The 21,324-nt window shown below is 44.1% G+C and overlaps 2 protein-coding genes across 3 annotated transcripts in view; one reads left to right on the top strand and one right to left on the bottom strand.

The window, feature by feature from the left end:
• Positions 1-21,324, bottom strand: part of TFB1M (transcription factor B1, mitochondrial) — a 153,560-nt gene that overhangs the window by 55,623 nt on the left and 76,613 nt on the right. The window lies entirely within an intron of this gene.
• Positions 6,325-6,990, top strand: CLDN20 (claudin 20). Its single transcript, XM_040427517.1, has one exon. It carries the CDS (start codon positions 6,325-6,327, stop codon positions 6,988-6,990), a length of 666 nt encoding a protein of 221 aa, XP_040283451.1.

Genomic DNA, 21,324 nt, shown 5'->3' with positions numbered 1-21,324 from the left:
GATCATTGGTGGCAGCAGGTTACTAGCAATAGTACAATAGTAAAAGATTCATACTTACCTGGGAGCTGCGATGTCTGTGTCCGGCCGGGAGCTCCTCCTACTGGTAAGTGACAGTTCATTTAGCAATGCGCCGCACAGACCTGTCACTTACCAGTAGGTGGAGCTCCCGGCCGGACACGAACATCGCAGCAGTAGGTAAGTATGAATCTTCTACTATTGTACTATTGCTAAGTAACCATGGCAACCAGGACTGTAGTAGCGTCCTGGTTGCCATGGTTTACCGATCGGAGCCCCAGCGATTTAAACTGGGACTCCGATCGGAACTCCGCTGCCACCAATGATGGAAGGGGGGGGGGGAGATGGGAGGCCGCACACTGGCCACCAATGTTGTTAATGCTATAGAGGGAGGGGGGGCCGATGGGGGGCGCACACTGTGCCACCAACGAATTATTACAATAGAGGGAGGGAGGGGGAGGCGCACACTGTGCCACCAACGAATTATTACAATAGAGGGAGGGGGGGGCCGCACTGGCCACCAACCTATTATTACAATAGAGGGGGGGGGGGCCGCACTGGCCACCAATGATATTCAAACTGGGGAGGGGGGGGTCTGCCCCCTGCTGCCTGGAAGCCCTGATCTCTTACAGGGGGATATGATAGTACAATTAACCCTTTCAGGTGCCGCACCTGAAGGGGTTACTTGTGCTGATCACGGCCCCCTGTAAGAGATCGGGTGCTGCCAGGCAGCAGTCTTGTACACAGTTTGTAGTGTATTCTAACTAGAAGCGTCCCCATCACCATGGGAACGCTTCTGTGTTAGAATATACTGTCGGATCTGAGTTTTCACGAAGTGAAAACTTAGATCTGAAAAAGCTTTTATGCAGACAGATCTTTGGATCCGTCTGTATGAAAGTAACCTACGGCCACGGATCACGGACACGGATGCCAATCTTGTGTGCATCCGTGTTCTTTCACGGACCCATTGACTTGAATGGGTCCGTGAACCGTTGTCCGTCAAAAAAATAGGACAGGTCATATTTTTTTGACGGACAGGATACACGGATCACGGTCTCGGCTGCAAAACGGTGCATTTTCCGATTTTTCCACGGACCCATTGAAAGTCAATGGGTCCGCGAAAAAAAACGGAAAACGGCACAACGGCCACAGATGCACACAACGGTCGTGTGCATGAGGCCTTAACCTGAGGAGTTAGATCATGTGATATATTTATAGAGCCGGTCGATATGGACTTAGCGATACCGAATATGTATACTTTTTTTTTTATTTATTTAAGTTTTACACAATAACAGCTTTTTTAAAACAAAAAAAATGATGTTTTAGTGTCTCCATATTCTGAGCCATAGTTTTAAAATTCTTTGGGCGATTGTCTTAGGTAGGGTCTCATTTTTTGCTGGGATGAGGTGACGGTTAGATTGGTAGTATTTTGGTGGGCATACGCCTTTTTGATCGCTTACTTTTTGTGATGTAAGGTGACAAAAAAATGGTTTATTTAGCACAGTTTTTATTTTTATTTTTTTACGGTGTTCATCTGAGGGGTTAGGTCATGTGATATGTTTATAGAGCCAGTCGATACGGACGCGGCGATACCCAATATGTCTGTCTTTTTTTCCCCCTATTTTTTTTTTTACTTTATTTGGGGAAAATGACGTTTTTGTTTATTTTTACTTGAAACTTTACATATTTTGGGGGGAAAACATTAATTTTTCAACTTTTTTTTTTCAACTTTTGGGGGTCTAATCCCTTCTACAATGCATTCCAATACTTCTGTATTGGAATGCATTGGCTGTATGAGTAATACTGTGTGTATTACTCATACAGCTTCCGGCCTGTGAGATCCAGGGGGCTGGATCTCACAGGCTCGTCACCGGAAGGCAGCGCAGATGCCTAAGGAAGGCAGTGCGCTGTCTTCCATGCCATCGGGTCCCCCCTACAGCCGCATGGGGACCCGATGGCACCGCCGCCCACCGGATAAGGTAAAACCGCAAACCGCAGGTCTGAATTGACCTGCGGTTTGCGGCGATCGCTGACACGGAGGGGGGGGGGGTCACGGGACCCCCCCCCCCCCTTGCATTTAGCCAAGGTGCCTGCTCAATGATTTGTGAGCTCTGCGCTGCGATTGGCCAGCGGTACAGCCTAGGAGAAGGAGACGCCCAGCAGAACAAGGGCAGACTCCGCCTACTATAACCAAGTCCCCTAAGTCTCCACCTACTATAACCAAGTCCCCAAACATACCGGAGGACATAACGGGAGAACGGAGTGGCGCCCAGGGATATTAGTAAGTGCAGTGAGATCCCTGGGCGCCGCTGCATATGTCATGATACTTAGTTCACAATGTCAGGATCGGTGAAAGGTCCTCTTTAAGCACCAGGACATAAGGGCGCACCTGTACACCCTGTGTCCGGAAGAGGTTAAAGGAGCATCACATGCTTGAAACAATCTTATTTATCCACAATTTTGAAAGGGTGCCAATAATTTTGTCCAGCCCATTTTTGGAGTTTGGTGTGACATTATGTCCAATTTGCTTTTTTTCCTCCTTTTTAGATTTTGTTCCAAAACACACAAAGGGAATAAACATGTGTATAGCAAAACATGTGTTACTGCAATACTTTTCTGTGAGAAATACTTAATTTTCTTGAAAAATTTCAGGGGTGCCAACATTTACGGCTATGACTGTAGGTGGGGGTTCCAGTGGTGGAACCCATTGTCTGTGATGAGACAACCCCTTTAAGGTGTCTGTTCTGAGGTCTGAATAATTTTCTTTACTATAGTCTGGGGTCTTCATTTAGGGATGTAATCTGATGTCTCCATTAATTGAAGGATTTTGGTCTGGAGTCTGATATTTTTGTGCACTACTATAGAGGCTGGGTTAGACGTGAAGGGTCAGAAATATTCTGGCAGCAAACTATGCAAGGCTGTTATAGCAGATATAGAAGAAAAGAAAAGAATGTCTACAGTCAGAGAAGACGTCACTTGTGAGTCACTAGATTTATAGAGCACCTTTCCTCTTTCCTCTGTCCTGACATGTTTGTTATAGTAAATTCTTGTATTACCTATAACAATTCTGGGGTATCCTTACTTAGAAGCTCGTGTTGCGATATTTATTTTATTCCTCTTGTAAAAGTATGAATGATGCATGGCCTAAATGGAGACTCAGTGATTAAACAAACTGTTTTGAATAATGTAGCTTAAGCAGCAATACAAAGCCATAAATTAAGTTGTCTGAAATTTGGTAGACTCAAGCTGTCATTCAATAATTAAAATCAGTAGTGCTACAGAAAGTGTAGCCCAGGCTTAATTGACAACTGGGTGTTTTATCCTTGTCAACAGAAATTGTCTCCACATAGTCTAATACTGTCAGAGATGACTGAAGACAAAGCCTTATTTAATTACATTAAGAAGTTACAGCCCCTTTTGTTAGCCATATCTTTCAGACAGAACCATTTCTCCTGTCTGTATAATTGCAACTAACAGATTAGCGGGTGCCATAGCAGACACCCAGAGGAAAAGTCTCTGATTAGCAATAACATTAATCACCAACTTTTGATCCTTCAGATGCCCTGGTCAATTGCAGCCTGTATGGCTTCTCCGTGCCAAAATCAAGAGAGCCGTTCAGTTACTATGGCAGCTTTGGGATTTCTGAAGGCTCCGAGGCCTGCCACAGCAAAGCTCCTATGGAGCCCTGTCTGTATAGGTGTGTAGTGGATCTCCCATAGGCTGCAATGTTAAATCACTGTAGTCTATGAGAGAAGAAATCATAAGATGAGGGGGTGGGCTGCTTTAAGCCTTCACATTTCAGGCTCTGTAAAAGATAGAGATGTGGTCTGGTCTTGTTTGAAATCTGTAAATCTAAGTTTTGAAACAAGACAGCAGGTGAAAGTGAAAGTAGGTTTCATCTGCTTTCACTCCTGACCCAATTTCTAAAAGCCATATGTCCTGATGTAGAGGAGATAATGCTGATAAAGCGGCACCCCCCCCCCCCCCCTAGACTGGCTGTGATCTCAGCCAGCCAGGAGGATGGGGGGTATTCGGGGAGCCTGCAGTATAGGAGATTAATTATGTTCGGGATTATCGTATGTACAGTATCAATGGCCTAAATAGTCTGACAGTTCCAGTGACTTCTTCTCTGGCTTGTGCTTCAGTCATGGAGGTAAGGTGCTGATTACATTTGCATAACTGAAGCAATAAGGTGTGGTTAAACTGCCTCTGGAGAGGTGTTGGAGTCACAGTGTAAGTGGCAGACAATAGATGTTGTGTCCCTCCACCTCTATTCAAGCTTAGTTTCTCCAACTTAATATAAATAGCTTCTTTCACAAGTAAATACAAAAATACAAGTCCAGTTGCTTTGACTTATTACTACTGATGCACCATAACCTGGATGAATAACAACCTCCACAAACAAACCCACAATAAACAATAGCATCAATGTCTTGCTTGACAATGGGAGGCATATTTTATCTGTGCATCTCGCATTTTAATTCATACATTTGAAGTTTATGCTCTGAAAAGTTTAGATGTGTTTTGAGACACAATACAAAAGTCACTTGTTTGCTCACTTAAAGGTTGGTATTGTCTCAGCATCCGCAGTGCCACAATTTCCCTTCCTTGTCATGTTTTTCCAAGTTTTGCTTGCTCGCAAATATTCCTCCAGTAAAACCCCATGGTGAACAAACTGTTTCTTCATAGAGGATGCCGACAGCAAACACACAACATCAGAGGCTTTTTTTTTTTACATTTCATGAAAAACAGTAAAGAAAACGCTACCTGCCCAGTTTCTCCTGATTTCCTATCCTTGGTACATAGAAGAAATATGATTTTCTCTTCCAGAATATGTTTGCCTCTAGCAGCCAGGAAGACATAGAACATCTCTACTTATTTACCAGTAAGTGCTTTTCAATTACAGGTGAATACTGAGATATACAGTACTTTAAACTGCGATCTTCTGCGAATGATGCAATACTCTGCTGCTCGGCATGACTTAAACGCATTGATGAGTCACTAATACAATAGTTACAGAATGCCCACTCATTGCTAAAATGCATTATTACTGTACTATTTTTACATGAAGGCTTCAAACTAATATGCTGCAATTGGCAAGACAAAGCTTTCTTCTGTAGCAAGTATTAATAATGTTAACATTGTATTCTAATTTGCCTATTGGATTAACCTTTAACAATTACAATTGAAATTCTTCCTTTGCCAGGGTGTCTGTCCCTCCATTCACTGATAATGTTACACTGCAGGTATTATACAATATCATTAAGTTTTTATCTCTAAATTCCAGACATCTATTTCTTAAAGGGGTTTCTCAGGGAATGACTTGAAATGAAACCTGTCGTAGAATGTGAGCAGGACTGGTTGCCTCCACTTGCAGAGCTGCCTAGGTGGGCATGAGAGGGCAGGGCCTCACTACGCACTATGCTCTGGCACTTGCATATGCTAGCAGCTGCTGAGCGCTCCTGTCTGGCTGCTCAGCCATGATGTTATATCATAGACAGGATGACATCACTAACATCTATTGTAGAGGAGTGTAGTGAGGCCCCACCTCTCACCCCCTAGGCAGCTCTGCAAGTGGTGGCAACAAGTCCTGCTGACATTCTAGGACAGGTGGCTTGTGGCCATTTCAATTCATTCCCGAAAAACCACTTTAATTATGAGGATGCTAGATACGAGTGCATGAGCTTTTCACACAAATATATATGTAACATTCATACTTATGTTATCAGAATTTCAGTTTTTTGTATATTTCTTTACACTGATCTACTATTATTATTTGCCATTCGCCTCCATGATAACTTTTTAATTGATACACCTCCGTTTTTCGGTGATGTACAGAACACAACATCCATCTGTAATGGAAACGAAAGCACTTGACTGTGTAAATGAAAAGCCTGCGTCTGTATAGTACATTTCTGAACACAAGATCATTTTCTATTGTAAAGTGAAGTCATCAACATCTAAATGTTCATTTTCAGAGATACACAGGTGCCATTACTGGATGAATTCATGTGACTAGGAGCTTTTAAAAAATCTACCTATACCCAAGTAACAAATGCTGGCGAGCCCATGTATCTTTGTCAGCTCAGGCTTTTACTCTTCTGAAGGTCTTGTTCTGCTAATTGAAAGAGCTCTGCATTGAAGCAGTAAGGTAATACTTATTTTGTTGCCTGCTTGCTTGCCTGTGCTCCTCATCCCCCTCGCAACAATGTCCTTTTTATTTCTCTGCAGAATTCTCCCCAGTGCTGTCTCAGTGTGGACAGAAAAGACCAGCCACCAGTAAGGAAAGGGTGAACTAGATGACGGACCATGGCATCAGTGGGGCTACAAATAACTGCATTTCTTATAGCATTGATGGCAGTGTGTGTGGCCATTTCCGCAACTTTACTACCCAACTGGAAGGTCAATAAAGAGACTGGGGGAAACATTGTGACTGCTGTCATTCAAATGCAAGGTCTGTGGATGGACTGCACATGGTATAGTACTGGTATGTTTAGTTGTACTGTGAAGTATTCCATTCTTTCACTCCCTTTGTATATTCAGATGGCAAGGACCACAATGGTACTGTCCTGTATATTGTCATTTTTCGGGATATGTGTCTCCATAGCAGGAATGAAATGTACAAAGCTAGGAGGTGACCGACAAGATAAAAGCAATATAGCTTTTGCAGCAGGAACATGCTTTTTGCTAGCTGGTGTTTTTGCCATGGTTTCAGTGAGCTGGTACATGAAAGAGATTATTTCCAGTTTCTTGGATCCCTCCATCCCAGAAAGTAGCAAACATGAGCCGGGTGGAGCAGTGTATATAGGCTTTCTCTCTGCAGGGATGCATTTTCTAGCAGGTGCGGTCTTCTGTGCATCCTGCACTAAGAAGCCGCAGGAAGAACGGGTGACTCCTCCGACAAAAAGAGCAGAGGCAGCGGCTCAGCCATCAGAAAACAGCGGTGCAGGTTACAACCTCCAGGACTACGTGTAAATGCACGTCATATTTACTATTTCATCTTCTTATTACAATAGTGTCAATTATATATTTTACTGAATCATGCTTTACTAAAAAATAATAGTACTGCAATGAATAGAAATGCACTAATCGTTTATAGATCACTGCAATAAAATGTTGTAGATGAATTGCAGTTTCTGTTTGTGTTCACGCTTATGGTTTCCAGACACTTCTTAGGCTTCTTTTACACGTCTGCGATGACAATCATGACAAGATGGTCATTGGATTATCCAAGGAGATGTCCTTGAAGAATCTGTGTTAGGTCCGTGTGTCCGTCTTTTGTCCTCCTTGTGTCATCTGTATTCCCAAAACACTTCTAGGCTGAAAATTGGTTGGTTTTTTAGAGCATCTCCTAGCAATGAGCCGTAAAAACCACAGCTAGCATCCGTGATGTGCCTGTGGTTTTCACAGACTCATGGACTATAGTGTTTGTGAGGGATCCATAAACATGGACCATGCTTTCCGTAGTGTCATCATTTACCCATGGTCTGTGGAAAAATACTTATTTGTGAATACACATGGGTAGGTGCTGTCCATGGAGATCACTGATGTGAATGTTACACAAAAGCTACTTTGCACAGCTGTATGTGTACCTGGCAACATAGCTATGGGCCACTAGTATATCCAACATGATACATGTCATTCAGAAGGACCAGGTGTCTTGGGGTTAGGTGATAAGGACAACTTGGTGGTGCATGTTTGCTAAGCCACATGTGAATGCACTGGATGAAGTGGTGGCTTGTACTAATTATGAGCTCTGCTTGGGTTCACCATTACACCACAAGACCAGCACACTGATTAACTGAATCCAATAGTGTCTGCTGTGTGGCCCAGAAGCCTATGCATGGCTATGAGGCCCACATTGAGCATCTCATAGGCTTGCACAGACAGACAGACTTTCAGTCCACACAGCAGATACTGTGCTATTGGGGTAGTGAGAGTGCAGGTTACAAGATGTAACAGCAATTCTGCAATAAAGCAGCCCATAAGATGACTGTTTGCACTTCCTTTTACCTCACATAGTTTACAAAAGGAGCAAATGAAGAAACATTTACAGAGTGCTTCTTTAATGTTACAAAGAGGAGACTGACGTTCCACAGTGGATTCCAGGATGCTTTTCTATAGATGTCTATTGGAGTTCTTGAATGTTACATCACCACCGTTTAAAAATTTAGGAGGTGGCAATCTCAAATTTGTGGTCCTAAGGGTACTTTCACACCAGCCTTAGAAGAATCCGGCAGCAGTTCCGTTGCCGGAACTGCCTGCCGGATCCGGAAATCCGTATGCAAACGGATATCATTTGTTACCGGATCCGGATGCGGATCCATTTGACAAATGCATTGCAATACCAGATCCGTCATTCTGGTGTCATCCGGAAAAACGGATCCGATATTTATCTTTTTCACAGATTTAAAGGTCTGCGCATGTGCAGACCGGGAAACTAGATCAGTTTTTCCGGAACACTTGGTGCCGGATCCAGCAATCAGCCAAGTGTTCCGGAATTTTGGCTGGAGAAAATACCGCAGCATGCTGCAGTATTTTCTCCGGCCAAATACTGTAAAAGGAACTGAACGGAAGACATCCTGATGCATACTGAACGGATTGCTTTCCATTCAGAATGTATTGGGATAAAACTGATGCGTTTTTTCCGGTATTGAGCCCCTATGATGGAACTCAATACTGGAGAACTTTAACGCTAGTGTGAAAGTACCCTAATTCCCATTTGTGTGGCCATCAGGAGAAAAGCCATAGCATTAAAATGACCAAAGCTTAAGGCCTCATGCACACGGCCGTTGTTTTGTCCGCATCCGAGCCGCAGTTTTGGCTGCTCGGATGCGGACCCATTCACTTCAATGGGACCGCAAAAGATGCGGACAGCACTCCGTGTGCTGTCCGCATCCGTTGCTCCGTTCCGTGGTCTGCAAAAAAAATATAACTTGTCCTATTCTTGTCCGCGCTTTGCGGACAAGAATAGGCAGTTATATTAAAAGCTGTCCGTGCCGTTCCGTAAATTGTGGAATGCACACGGATGCCATCCGTGTTTTGCGAATCCGCGATTTGTGGACCACAAAACAGTCGCGTGCATGTAGGCTTACTCTGTGTCGCTTTCATTTACAAAATACTATTAGTTTTGGGGTATACTTTGAAAAAGGAGGTACATGTGTGTGTGTTATTTAAATTACCATAGCAGGGTTTCTACCTAGTGGATAATGGATGGTACTGTGCCGTGCGGCCAAACTGCAGTGGTTTAGCGCAAATTGCCAAGAACAGCTGCCAGTACAGGTGATGCACATAAAAATCACATGCTTCACATGAACTTGTGGCCAGTAAGAAAGGGGGAATTCTTAAAAAAAAAAAAAAAAAAAAATACAATTTTTTTTTTCTTTCAACTGGCTTGATAAAATAATCACATGATCTACCCCGTGTAGTGAATGCCATATAAAAACTAAACTAAACACTAAGCCAGAACAGACATTTTTTGGTCACCCCGCCCCTTGGTCTCCCGTGCAGCAGGGCGTATCCGTCTCTCAGTTTGTCATACGGACAAACAGATCCGTTTCTATTTTTTTTCACATTTTTACCGGTCTGGAAGGACGGATTCGGCACTAATACATTTCAATGTAAATTAATGCTGGATCCGGCATTCCGGCAAGTGTTCCGGAATTTTGGACGCAGATAAAACCGCAGCATGCTGCGGTATTATCTCCCTCCTGAATGGATTTCTCTGCATTCAGAATGCATTAGGATAAAACTGATCAGTTCTTTTCTGGTATTGAGCCCCTAGGATGGAACTCAGTGCCGGAAAAGAAAATGCTAGTGTGAAAGTACCCTAAGGCCTCATGCACACGACCGTTGTTTTATTCCGTGTCCGTTGTTCAGTTTTTCATGATTTTCTGCGGACCCATTGACTTTCAATGGGTCCGTTGAAAACTCTGCTAATGCACCGTTTGTCATCCGCGTCCGTGATCCATGGTTCCAGTCCGTCAAAAAAATATAACCTGTCCTATTATTTTCGCGGAAAACGGTTCGCGGACCCATTCAAGTCAATGGGACCGTTAAAAAATACGGAGGCACACAAGATTGTCATCCTTTTTTTTTTTTATATCATTTCCATGGCAAACCTGTCTTAGATTTTTTTTAACTTTCCTTTATGTCTGGTGATCCTCCAAAAATAAAGGAAGACACACGGAAACAAAAACGGAAACGGATCACGGAACAACGGACCCCCATTTTGCGGAACGGAACACAACAACGGTCGTGTGCATGAAGCCTAAGAGAAATAAAACATAAAAAAGTATACACCTAATTTTTCCTCCAATAAGATGCACCAAGTTTTTGGAGGAGGAAAATAAGAAAAAAATATTTTTCATCAGACCTCAGCTCAGAGCCCCAATCAGACCCCCAATGTTAATCTGACCTCAGCTCAGACCCCCAATGTTCATAAAACCCCCAATAAGACCTCAGATCACAGCGTCAATGAGAATATGACCCCCAAGCAGACCTCAGAACAGACCTCAAATGTGAATGACCCCCAAGCAGCAAGCAGACCTCAGATCAGAGCCCCAATGTGAATGACCCCCCCCCATGCCGACCTCAGTTCAGAGCTCGAGGTGAATGACCCCCAAGCAGACCTCAGATCAGATGCCTAGGCTCAGAGCAAACATTAAAAAACAATTAACAATTACCTCTCCTGCCCCAGACACCGCCGCCGCTCCTCACATCCACATTCTTCTAGTTCAGCCTGACGTGCTGTGACATGACGCACACAGCATGAGGTCACGTTGCACCGATGTCCTCACTCTGTGTGCAGTCACAGCACAGCAAGCAGCTGAGGACTAGGATGTGGCGAGTACAGAGCCTGAGGAGCGCTGTATCCACCGCTTCCCGGTACTCCTGTATTAATAACAGCTTCCATAATAGAAGCGCTCATTGGTATTTGCCCCATAAGACGCACTGAAACCAAAAAAGTGCGTCTTATAGGGCAAAAAATAAGATACATTTTGTATTGTTATAATCGCATCAACCTGCTGAATAAAGACATCATGTTATTTACCTACATGGTGAACCTCATAAAAAACAAATACTGACAGAACTGGTGTTATTTGGCCACCTCACCCAATAATTAAATAAAAAGTGATTTGTCTGACCAATTAAAGGCTTAATTTGAGCTCAATGTTACCCTGGATGTCCCCATTGCATAGGAGGCCCATAAGGTTTATATTAGGGGATTGCTCATCTCTCTCGGGACCAAAATCAAGAGAGATTAATTCTCTGCTTTCACAGATATCAGCTTAGGGACCTACAATGGTTTGAAAAACTAATAGTTACCTATAAAACTTCCAAGCACAGGATTTATACGCTTTATTCACAGCTTCCGATACACAATACTTTTTCTACACCCCCTTCCTTACTACTCTTTGGGAACAGGAACTGGGAATTACCATACCAATGGAGCAAAGGGCATTTGTTCTTAGAAACTCACATGGTTTCTCTAGCTGTATAAAACTTCAGGAAGCCATTACAAGCATTTATCCAGATGGTATAGAACGCCTGAGCTATTGTATCAGCTTGGTTTTCTGACAGCCAGCTATGCTGGAGATGCAGCTTGGAGATGGAGTGTTTGTCCCATATATGGTGGTACTGCAAGCTCATTACCTCGTTTTGGAAAGATGTGGAGTCACACCTACCCTTGCTATATCAGTGGAATTGATAACAATAGGCCTCCCGACCACTACCTTTTACCCTTTAAAAAATAATTTAATCACATATCTCCTGGCAAGTGCAAAATGCCTCATCCCATTGTTATGGCTACAGACGCAGCTGCTTTTGGTTGCTTTATGGTTAGAGAAGATCAATCTTGGAGGAATTGACTTGTTGGCAGCCACAAACTCATGAGGCCTTTAGGCGTATTTGGGGGCAACAGTTCGCTTTGAAGAAATGTTCATCACTGACCTCTGCTCCCTCCAGGGCTCCACCCGTCTTTGTGGGTCAATCAACCAACCTCGTATATGCTTTAGTTGGTAATAGAAATACACACATATACCTGACTTCTGTACCCACCCTTGATTCCTCACCCCTTTTACTTCTCACCCCCCTTATTCCTTTTATCTACCTTTCCCTCCCTTTTTGACCCAGTTGGTCTTTTGTTCTTTGGATTATGTTATTTGCTTACACTGGTAATGGTATTTCGCTTGTCTGGCTGTTTTGGACTGCCTTTATTGTACTTGTGTCTGTGCAATATCTGTCATATATTTGTTATGTTGATGATTTAGCCATATGCCATCAATGTCCCAGATGGAAATACCCTTTTAAAAAAAAACAATCATTTTAGCTGAATCAGGACAGACTGTCATCATCTGAAAACAAGTCAGCAATGTTTGAAACTGTTGTCCAATAGTTGGACAAAAGATCTTTTTTTGAAAGAAAGTTCAATCTTGGACAAAAAATATTTCTTTGAAGGAATGTTTCCATAAAGATCCTTGTCCGGTGTCACTTGAACATGTATGACCTGTATATATGATTGTAATGGGCAATAAGATTTAATATGTGTATGGCTGAGTCTATCAGTTGTTCAACCATCAATCTACTTCTCTTTAAAGTAAAAGGCCTCCTTTAGAACAGCACCAGCATACAATGTAAATAACATGCAACAATACATAATCCCTTAAAGGGGTTATCCCATCTTAGACAATGGGGGCATATCGCTAGGATATGCCCCCATTGTCTGATAGGTGCGGGTCCCACCTCTGGGACCCGCACCTACAAGGAGAACGGAGACGGGGAGAGTTGTGGCTGGAGGACCCCAGGTTTCCAAGGGTCCGTCCACCACCAGGCGCAGCTCCCCGCCTCTCCCATTGAAGTGAATAGAAGCGCACTGCGCATGCGCGGCCACCACTCCTATTCATTTCTATGGGGCCGACGGAAATAGCCGAGCCAGCTCGGCTATTTTCGGCGCTCCATAGAAATGAATGGAGGGCGGCTGCGCATGCGCAGTGCGCCCTCCTCAACTTTCTCCGCTCCGTTCTCTTTGTAGGTGCGGGTCCTAGAGGTGGGACCCGCACCTATCAGACAATGGGGCATATCCTAGCGATATGCCCCCATTGTCTAAGATGGGATAACCCCCTTTAAAGAGCATCTGTAAGCAAGATCCACCTTATTAAAACAGGCATACCGCCTAAATACTGCCTAGTAAAACTGATCCTGCTTATTCAGATGATACCTTATTTATGGTTCTAAGTGACTCCATTCCTCAGAAAACGGGATTACACTTACTTTTCGTGGATCCTTCACAATGGCACTACAGTGAGTAAGACCTTCCTCCAACCAGGTAGGGACAGAAAGAATAAATGTGATCATCCTCCAGCACCTCCTCAGTGTCTTAACTGTCTTAATGGACCAAGAGCCTAAGAGAGTCTACTGGCATACACATGCACACACATAGCCTTCACCTAATCACCTAAAAATCATGATACGTAAACTATATTTTTTTGGGGTGGCCATCGTGGAGGGCTCATGGTTCCGCATACGGTCCGCAAAAAAACGGAACGGAAGCGGAAAGAAAATACGTTCGTGTGCATGAGCACTTAAGAAGGGGAAACACATCTCAAAGTGTCATATAGAGTGTTTTCTTTTAATAACGTTTCCAGCTGCATCAACCACCATTTAAGAGATCTTGCCACCGAGGTGGAAGCTAAATTAGGCTTAAATAAAGTGGATGCCACTTCCCAAGACATTTTGAGACATGTGTCTTCTTTTTTATCCATGGGATCCTTCAAAGATCCTATATATTCAAAGGGAAGAGTGTATGATGCAATCAAACAAACAATTGTCAGAAAGGAAGCCTTCCTTCCTGACAATTGCTTGCTCGTTAGTAGAGGTGAAGTGATGCATTTACCTGTAGTGATCACCTCCACTGTATTAGGACAAACGATGGCTACTGCTATCACCTGCCCCATACAGATTCATTGTTTCTGGGCAGCAGGTCACTGTTCAAACAGCACTATCTACAGCCCAGAAACGACAATTGAGGTGTCCGCATGAAAGATCTTGTGGCTCCTTTACACAGGCCGATTATCTGGAACGAGAGTTCATACAAAAGCTTGTTCGCGACCCGTGTATTGAGCCGTGTAAACCCACCTTAAGTGTTAATAGCCAACGTTGCCAAAGATACATCTACTTTAGGGCAATCTACCAACACAGATTCATCCTCATTATTAAAAGGATGTCTGCATTTTATTATTTTTGATTCAAGAATTAAAGTTTTTATTAACAGGAAAAAAAATCCTTGTCCTCTCTGTTCAAGACCACTGAACATTTCAGCCCGAACATTTCTTAGTATCTTTTCATCTGTCAGATTCATAGTCGCTCTCACAGCTTTGACCAACTCTTTAGTATCATCAAATGAAAGCTAATATTTTTTAATTCAGAGTCTGAACCTGAAGAATCCTCAGTGTCACAAAGAGGACATCAAATAAAATCCTTCACATCAGTATCTGTGTTTACTTTCCCTCCATCTAGACTAGGGCTGAAATGATTACTTGATTGAATTGAGTACGGCTACATGCACACAACCGTATGTGTTTTGCGGTCTGAAAATTGCAGATCTGCAAAAAAAAAAGGATGACATCCGTATGCCATCCGTTTTTTTTTTTGCGGATCCATTGTAACAATGCCAAAGGCTACTTTCACACTTGCGTCAGAGGATTCCGGAGTCGCCGGAACTGCCTGATCCGGACGCAAACTGATGCATTTGTCAGACGGATCCGGATGACAAACATATTGAAATACCGGATCAGTGTCTCCAGTGTGATCCAGAAAAATGGATCCGGTACTAGTTTTTTTCACAGATTTAAAGGTCTGGCATGAGCAGACCGGAAGAACGGATCCGTCAATTAGGCAATTTAAATGTTAATACACTAATACATTTCAATGGAAATTAATGCCGGCATTCCGGCAAGTGTTCAGGATTTTTGGCCGGAGAGAAAAATGTAGCATGCTGCGGCCCAAAAACATAAGAGGGACTGAACTGATGCATCCTGATGCATACTGAACGGAATGCTCTCCATTCAGAATGCATTAGGATAAAACTGATCAGATTTTTTCCATTATTGAGCCCCTAGGACGTAGCTCAATACCGGAAAAGATAAAAGGTAGTGTGAACGGAGATACAGATGCGGACAGCACACGGTGTGCTGTCAACATTTTTTGCGGACCCATTGAAATGAATGGGTCCGCATCCTATCCGCAAAAAAAACGGAATGGACGCGGAAACAAACAACGTTCGTGTGCATGTAGCCTAACTCTAAGTCTGCCCAATACCCCTGATGAAGCCAGATTAGCTGGCGAAACATGTTGGGGGGCGGAAATTAGGTTTTAAATCGCTGTATCTCACCGGTGCCAGACTAACCCTATGTTCTCAGTGCTAACTACTAATGTGAACAGGCCCAAAGCCTGTCAATATACGCCTCAATACATGGGGGTTAGTTAAACCAGGCACGGAGTACTATATCAGCCATCATAGTAGATAGTTGAGGAAAACCGAGCGGGTCAGTGCACCCACGCCTGGAATCCTATGGTATCCACTACGTAGGAATGGAACCTAGTGAGGTCCAGCTATTTTTAACCATCTAGATAGCTCACATAAGTTTACTTTACTTTTTCTCAAATGTTTTAATTAAAGAAGTAAAAGTTAAGTTTTAATTGTCTGGGATAAGAGAGGTTAGCAGCCAATTAGGCAAAAGTGTTTTTGTAGCCTAACTCGAAACAAAAAAATCCTCGATGCAGATTTTTTGCATCGAGGATTTGTTTGTGTCATGTGGCCACAGAGTGTTAGTGAAGCGCTTGCTATTCCTCACCTCTCTGTGGTCACCCGCTGGCCTGCACCGCGCTGCACTGTCCCTCCTGACACATCGCCAGGACATAGGGCATGCTAATGTGCACTATGACCTGACGCTGTCTGAAGTCAGGACAAAAGTGCAGCGCGCTGAGAAGGAGATGGACAAGCTGTGGAGCAGCGCCCCTACAGGAGAGGTAAGTATTTTATTTCACTGGCGTTGGGGACATGGCTAGGAGTAGAAATATCGATACCCAATTAGGGCTGTTGCGGGTATCGAAATTTCGATACCCAATCGATACTTTTATCCCGGTATCGTATCGATACCGGGATTTTCATTTTTCCGATACTGGGCTGCACTGCTGCGCAGTCTAGTATCACAGAGCATGAGTGCGCTGCTGTCAGCACGCTCATGTTCCCTCTACAGCACAGGGTAGAAGGAAGCAGTCTCTCCCTCCCCCTGTGCCGCGCTGCCAATGAGGAGAGAGGGGCGGAGGAGGGGCGGGCGCACTGCGCCACCAATATGATAGGACGACCTTTCATGGGTCTGGACTTAGTTAGCAGAACATGTAGAGCGCCTTAGCATACGGAGCAGGAGACAGTAATGGGGGCACAGCGGGCGAACGGAGCGGCGCCCAGGAATAATAGTAGGTGCAAGGAGATCCCCGGGCGCCGCTTTACATGTCCTGCTAAGTCCGAACCCACGAAAGGTAGTCTTTAACTTTTAATACAGGAGGCAGGTGCCGGGAGCAGAATCACATTTCCGGCACCCTGCCTCTGACAGGGAGCTGTGATCAGCGGCAGTTAACCCCTCAGGTGCGGCACCTGAGGGGTAAACTCTGCTGATTTTCTGCCAGTACCAGCCTCATGTATTAAAGGTTAATTATCATTGGTGGCGCAGTGCGCCCCCCACCCCCAGTATTAAAATCATTGGTGGCGCAGTGTGCCCGCCCCCCCTCAACCCCCCCAGTATTAAAATCATTGGTGGCAGTGGCCACAGAGTCCCCTCACCTCCTCTCATTGGTGGTGCAGTGGCAGCTGATCGGAGCCCCAGCAGTGTAATCCTAGGGCTCCAATCGGTTACCATGGCATCCAGGACGCTACTGAAGCCCTGGCTGCCATAGTCTGCTCCCTGCTGCACAAAGCACAGAGCAGCAGGGAGAGTGTAAAGTCATATTCACCCTGATAGAGCTCTATCAGGGTGAATAGGACAAGGGATGAAAAAATCCCAGGTTCTAGCCCCTAAGGGGGAAATAGTTATTAAATAAAAAGTAAAAAAAAAATAAAAAATATTAAGTATTAATCACCCCCTTTCCCAATTTTACATATAAAATATATAAACAATAAATAAATAAACATATTACATATTGCCACGTCTGAAAAGTCCAAACTATTAAAATATAAATAAAAATCTCCCATGCGGTGAACACCGTAACAGAAAAAAAAAATAAACTGTGCGATTTGCCATTTTTTTTGTCATCTTGTCCCCCAAAAAATAGGATAGGACTGTTTGATTATGGGCCGGACATTCCATAAAATGAGGAACGCACGCGGCTTTCTTGGTGTTTAATTTTTTACGTAGTATCGAATGGTATAGAGTATCGCAATAATTTTTTATGGTATTGAAATCAAATCTAAATTTTGTTATCGTTACAACCCTAGCTAGGAGGAGGAGATGGTGGCACTGAGGGGCAACTGGTGGCACTGAGCAGCAAGCTGGTGGCACTGGGAGGGGCAAGCTGAAGTCACTGGGGGGAATCTGATGGCACTGGGGGGCAGCTGGTGGCCCTGGGGTGAACCTGATGACACTGGGGGGCAGGTGGTGGGACTGGGGAGGAAGCTGATGGCACAGTGTGGAAGCTGATGGCACTAGGGGGCAGCTGATGGCACTAGGGGGCAGCTGGTGGCACTAGGGGGCAGCTGGTGGCACTAGGGGGCAGCTGTTGGCACTGGGGGGCAGCTGGTGGCTATTGGGGGGGGAAGCTGATGGCACATGGGGGGGAGCTGATGGAACATGGGGGGCAGCTAATGGCTCTAAGGGGGCACATAATGGCACTGAGGGGGCAGCTGATGGCACTAGTGGGGGAGCCTGATGGCACTGGGAGGCAGCTGATGGCACTAGTGGGAGAGCCTGATGGCACTGGGGGTGGGGCAGCCTGATGGCACTGGGGGGGGGGGCAGCCAAATGGCATTGGGGAAACCTGATCGCATGGGGGGAAGCTGATGGCACTGGGGGGGGGGGGGGGGAATGATGAGTTTTTATAAAGAAAAATGTTCTTTTAATTAGTTTTTTGTTAATAGAGTACTCGATTAATCATTGGATGAATTGATAAAATACTCGATTACAGAAATAATCGATAGCTGCAGCCCTAATCTAGACATGGACAGAAGTGGATCAGACACAGAAATTTCAGACAAGACAGTATTTCTTGCTTAATCAAGTCTTTTAATTTCTGTTTTAACCCTTTCAGTGCCGAGCGACTTTTCACCCCAGGCCGATTTTTGCAAATCTGACATGTATCACTTCATGTGGTAATAACCTTGGAACGCTTTTACTTATCCAAGTCATTCTGAGACTGTTTTCTGGTGACACATTGTACTTCATGACAGTGGTAAATTTGATTCGATATATTTCATCTTTATTTATAAAATAATCCAAAATTTACCAAAAATTTGAAAACATTCACAATTTTTTCTAGATTTGAATTTCTCTACTTTTAAGACAGAGGGTAATACCTCATAAAATAGTTATCAATCAACATTCTCCATATGTCTGCTTTATGTTGACATAATTTTGTAAATGTCATTTTATTTTTTTAGGACGTCCAATACCATTTTTTTAAGCACCAATTCAGTTATTTTGAGGGGATTATGTAAGGAAACCACCGATAAATGATCCCATTTTAGAAACTACACCCCTCAAAATATTCAAAATTGATTTTACAAACTTTATCAACCCTTGAGGTGTTCCACAAGAATTAAAGGAAAATGGAGGTGAAATTTCAAAATTTCACTTTATTGGTAGTTTTTTTTGTTAATTAATTTTTTCTTGCAACACAGCAAGGGTTAACAGCAAAATAAACCTCAATACACATTACTCGGATTCTGCAGTTTACAGAAATACCCCATATGTGGTGGTAAACTGCTCTATGGGCACGTGTCAGAAGGAAAGGAGCGCTATATGGATTTTGGAGGCAGATTTTGCTAGAATGGTTTTTAGGCACCATTTTGTATTTGAAGAGACCCTGACGTACCCCTACAGTGGAAACCCTCAAAAAGTTACCCCATTTTGGAAACTATACCCTTAAGGAATATATTAAAAGGAACCTGTCATCAACTTTATGCTGACCTCACTAAGGACAGCATAAAATAGTGACAGAAATGCTGATTTCAGCGGTGTGTCACTCATGAGCTAAAAGTAAGTGGTTGCCGAGAACCATCTTTATAATTATTACAGCACAGGCCTTGAAAAGAGTCCAATCTACCTGAGAAGAGTCCTGGTTATACATAATCTCCTGCTCTCCTCGCCCACCTGCTGATGATTGGCAGTTCTCTCCAAGAGAGAAAGGGAGAAAACTAGGTAGAAGACTGTCAGTCATCAGCAGGTGGGCAGGAGAGCAGGAATCCGTGAATAACCATGACTCTTCTCAGGTGGCAGTGACTCTTTCCCAGGCCCAGTCTGCAATGATTGTGATGTTGGTTCTTGGCAACCACTTACTTTTAACTTTGAAATGACAGACCGCTGAAATCAACTCACCTGTCTCTACTTTATACTGCCGTTAGTATGGGCAGCATAAAGTTGATGACAGTTTCCCTTTAAGCGGGTACTGAGCACTTTGACCCCCTAAGCATTTTACGGAATTTAAAAACACTTGGCTATGAAAATGAAAAGTTTCATTTCTTCCAATAAAGTGTTGCTTTAGCCCCAAATTTTTCATTTTCACAAGGGGTAACAGGAGAAAAATCACCCCATAATTTGTTACCCATTTTCTCGTGAATACGGCAACACCCCATATGTGGTAGTAAACTGCTGCGGGGGTACATGACAGGATTCAGAACGGAAGGAGCGCCATATGGATTTTGCAGCGCATATTTTGATGAATTGGTTTGCAGCTGCCATTGTTTTTTGAGTGATTGTCTTATGTGGGGGCTCATTTTTTGCGGGATAAGGTAACATTTTCATTGGCACCATTTTGGGGTACGTAAGACTTTTTGATTGCTTGGTGTTACACTTTTTGTTAGGCCAGGCGCTCCTTCTTCTCAAACTCACAGGTCTGTGTGGCGCATTGCTATAAGCATACGCCGCACAGACCTGTGAGGTTGAGAAGAAGGAGCGCCGCGGCCCCAGCGCAGGTAAGTACAATGCTGACTAACTGACCATGGCAGCCAGGACTTCAGTAGCGTCCTGGTTGCCATGGTAACCGATCGGAGCCCCAGCATTACACTGCTGGGACTCCGATCGGAACTGCCGCTGCCACCAATGATGGGGGGCGCACTGCCAGCAATGATTAATACTGGGGAGGGGGGATTGAGGGCGCACTGCCAGCAATGATTAATACTGGGGAGGGAGAAGGGATTGAGGGCGCACTGCCAGCAATGATTAATACTAGGGAGGGAGGGGGGATTGAGGGCGTGCTGCCAGCAATGATTAATACGGGGGGGGGGGGGATTGTGAGCGCACTGCCACCAATGATGTTTAATACGGAGGGGGGGATCCGCACTGGCCACCAATGATTGTAATACTGGTGAGGGGGGGTTAGGGCGCACTGCCCATGAATGATTTTAATAGTGGGGGGGTGGGGGCGCACTGCCCATGAATGATTTTAATAGTGGGGCGGGGGGGGGGGGGGGGCGCACTGCTGCCCGGTGGCACCCGACCTCTGACAGGGTGCTGTGATCCGCACAATTAACCCCTCAGGTGCGGCACCTGAGGGGTTAATTATGTGGATCACAGTGCCCTGTCAGAGGTCAGGTGACGCCAGGCAGCAGGGGGCCAGTATGTATGCGCCTGTTGGTATACTCTAACTTCAAGCGTCCCCATCACCATGGGAACGCCTTTGTGTTAGAATATACCATCGTATTTGAGTTTTCACGATCTAACTCAGATCCGATGGTATATTCTAACCACCAGGCGTTCCCATGGTGACGGGGACGCTTGTGGGGAGGAGTATGCCAAAGGGGTTTAACTGTACTGTTTGGAGAAAGAAAAAAAAAGACGAATATTCTAAAAAATGTCAAAACGAATATATTCGCTATAGTGCTATATCTTTTTTTTTTCAACATCTAAAGTCATGATTCCTCCCTGCTTATTGCTTGTGGGCCAATGGCTCATTGACCCACAAGCATTTTAAGCAGGGAGGAATCATTTGTTCAAATGGAAAAAATGACGAATATTCGATATAACGAATATATAGCAGTATATTCGTAATATTCGCAAATTATCGAAGTTGCGATATTCACGATTAATATTCGCTATT

Source organism: Bufo bufo, chromosome 4 (genome assembly GCF_905171765.1).
Source record: "Bufo bufo chromosome 4, aBufBuf1.1, whole genome shotgun sequence".
NCBI lineage: Eukaryota > Metazoa > Chordata > Amphibia > Anura > Bufonidae > Bufo > Bufo bufo.
This window is presented reverse-complemented; position numbering and strand designations above follow the sequence as displayed.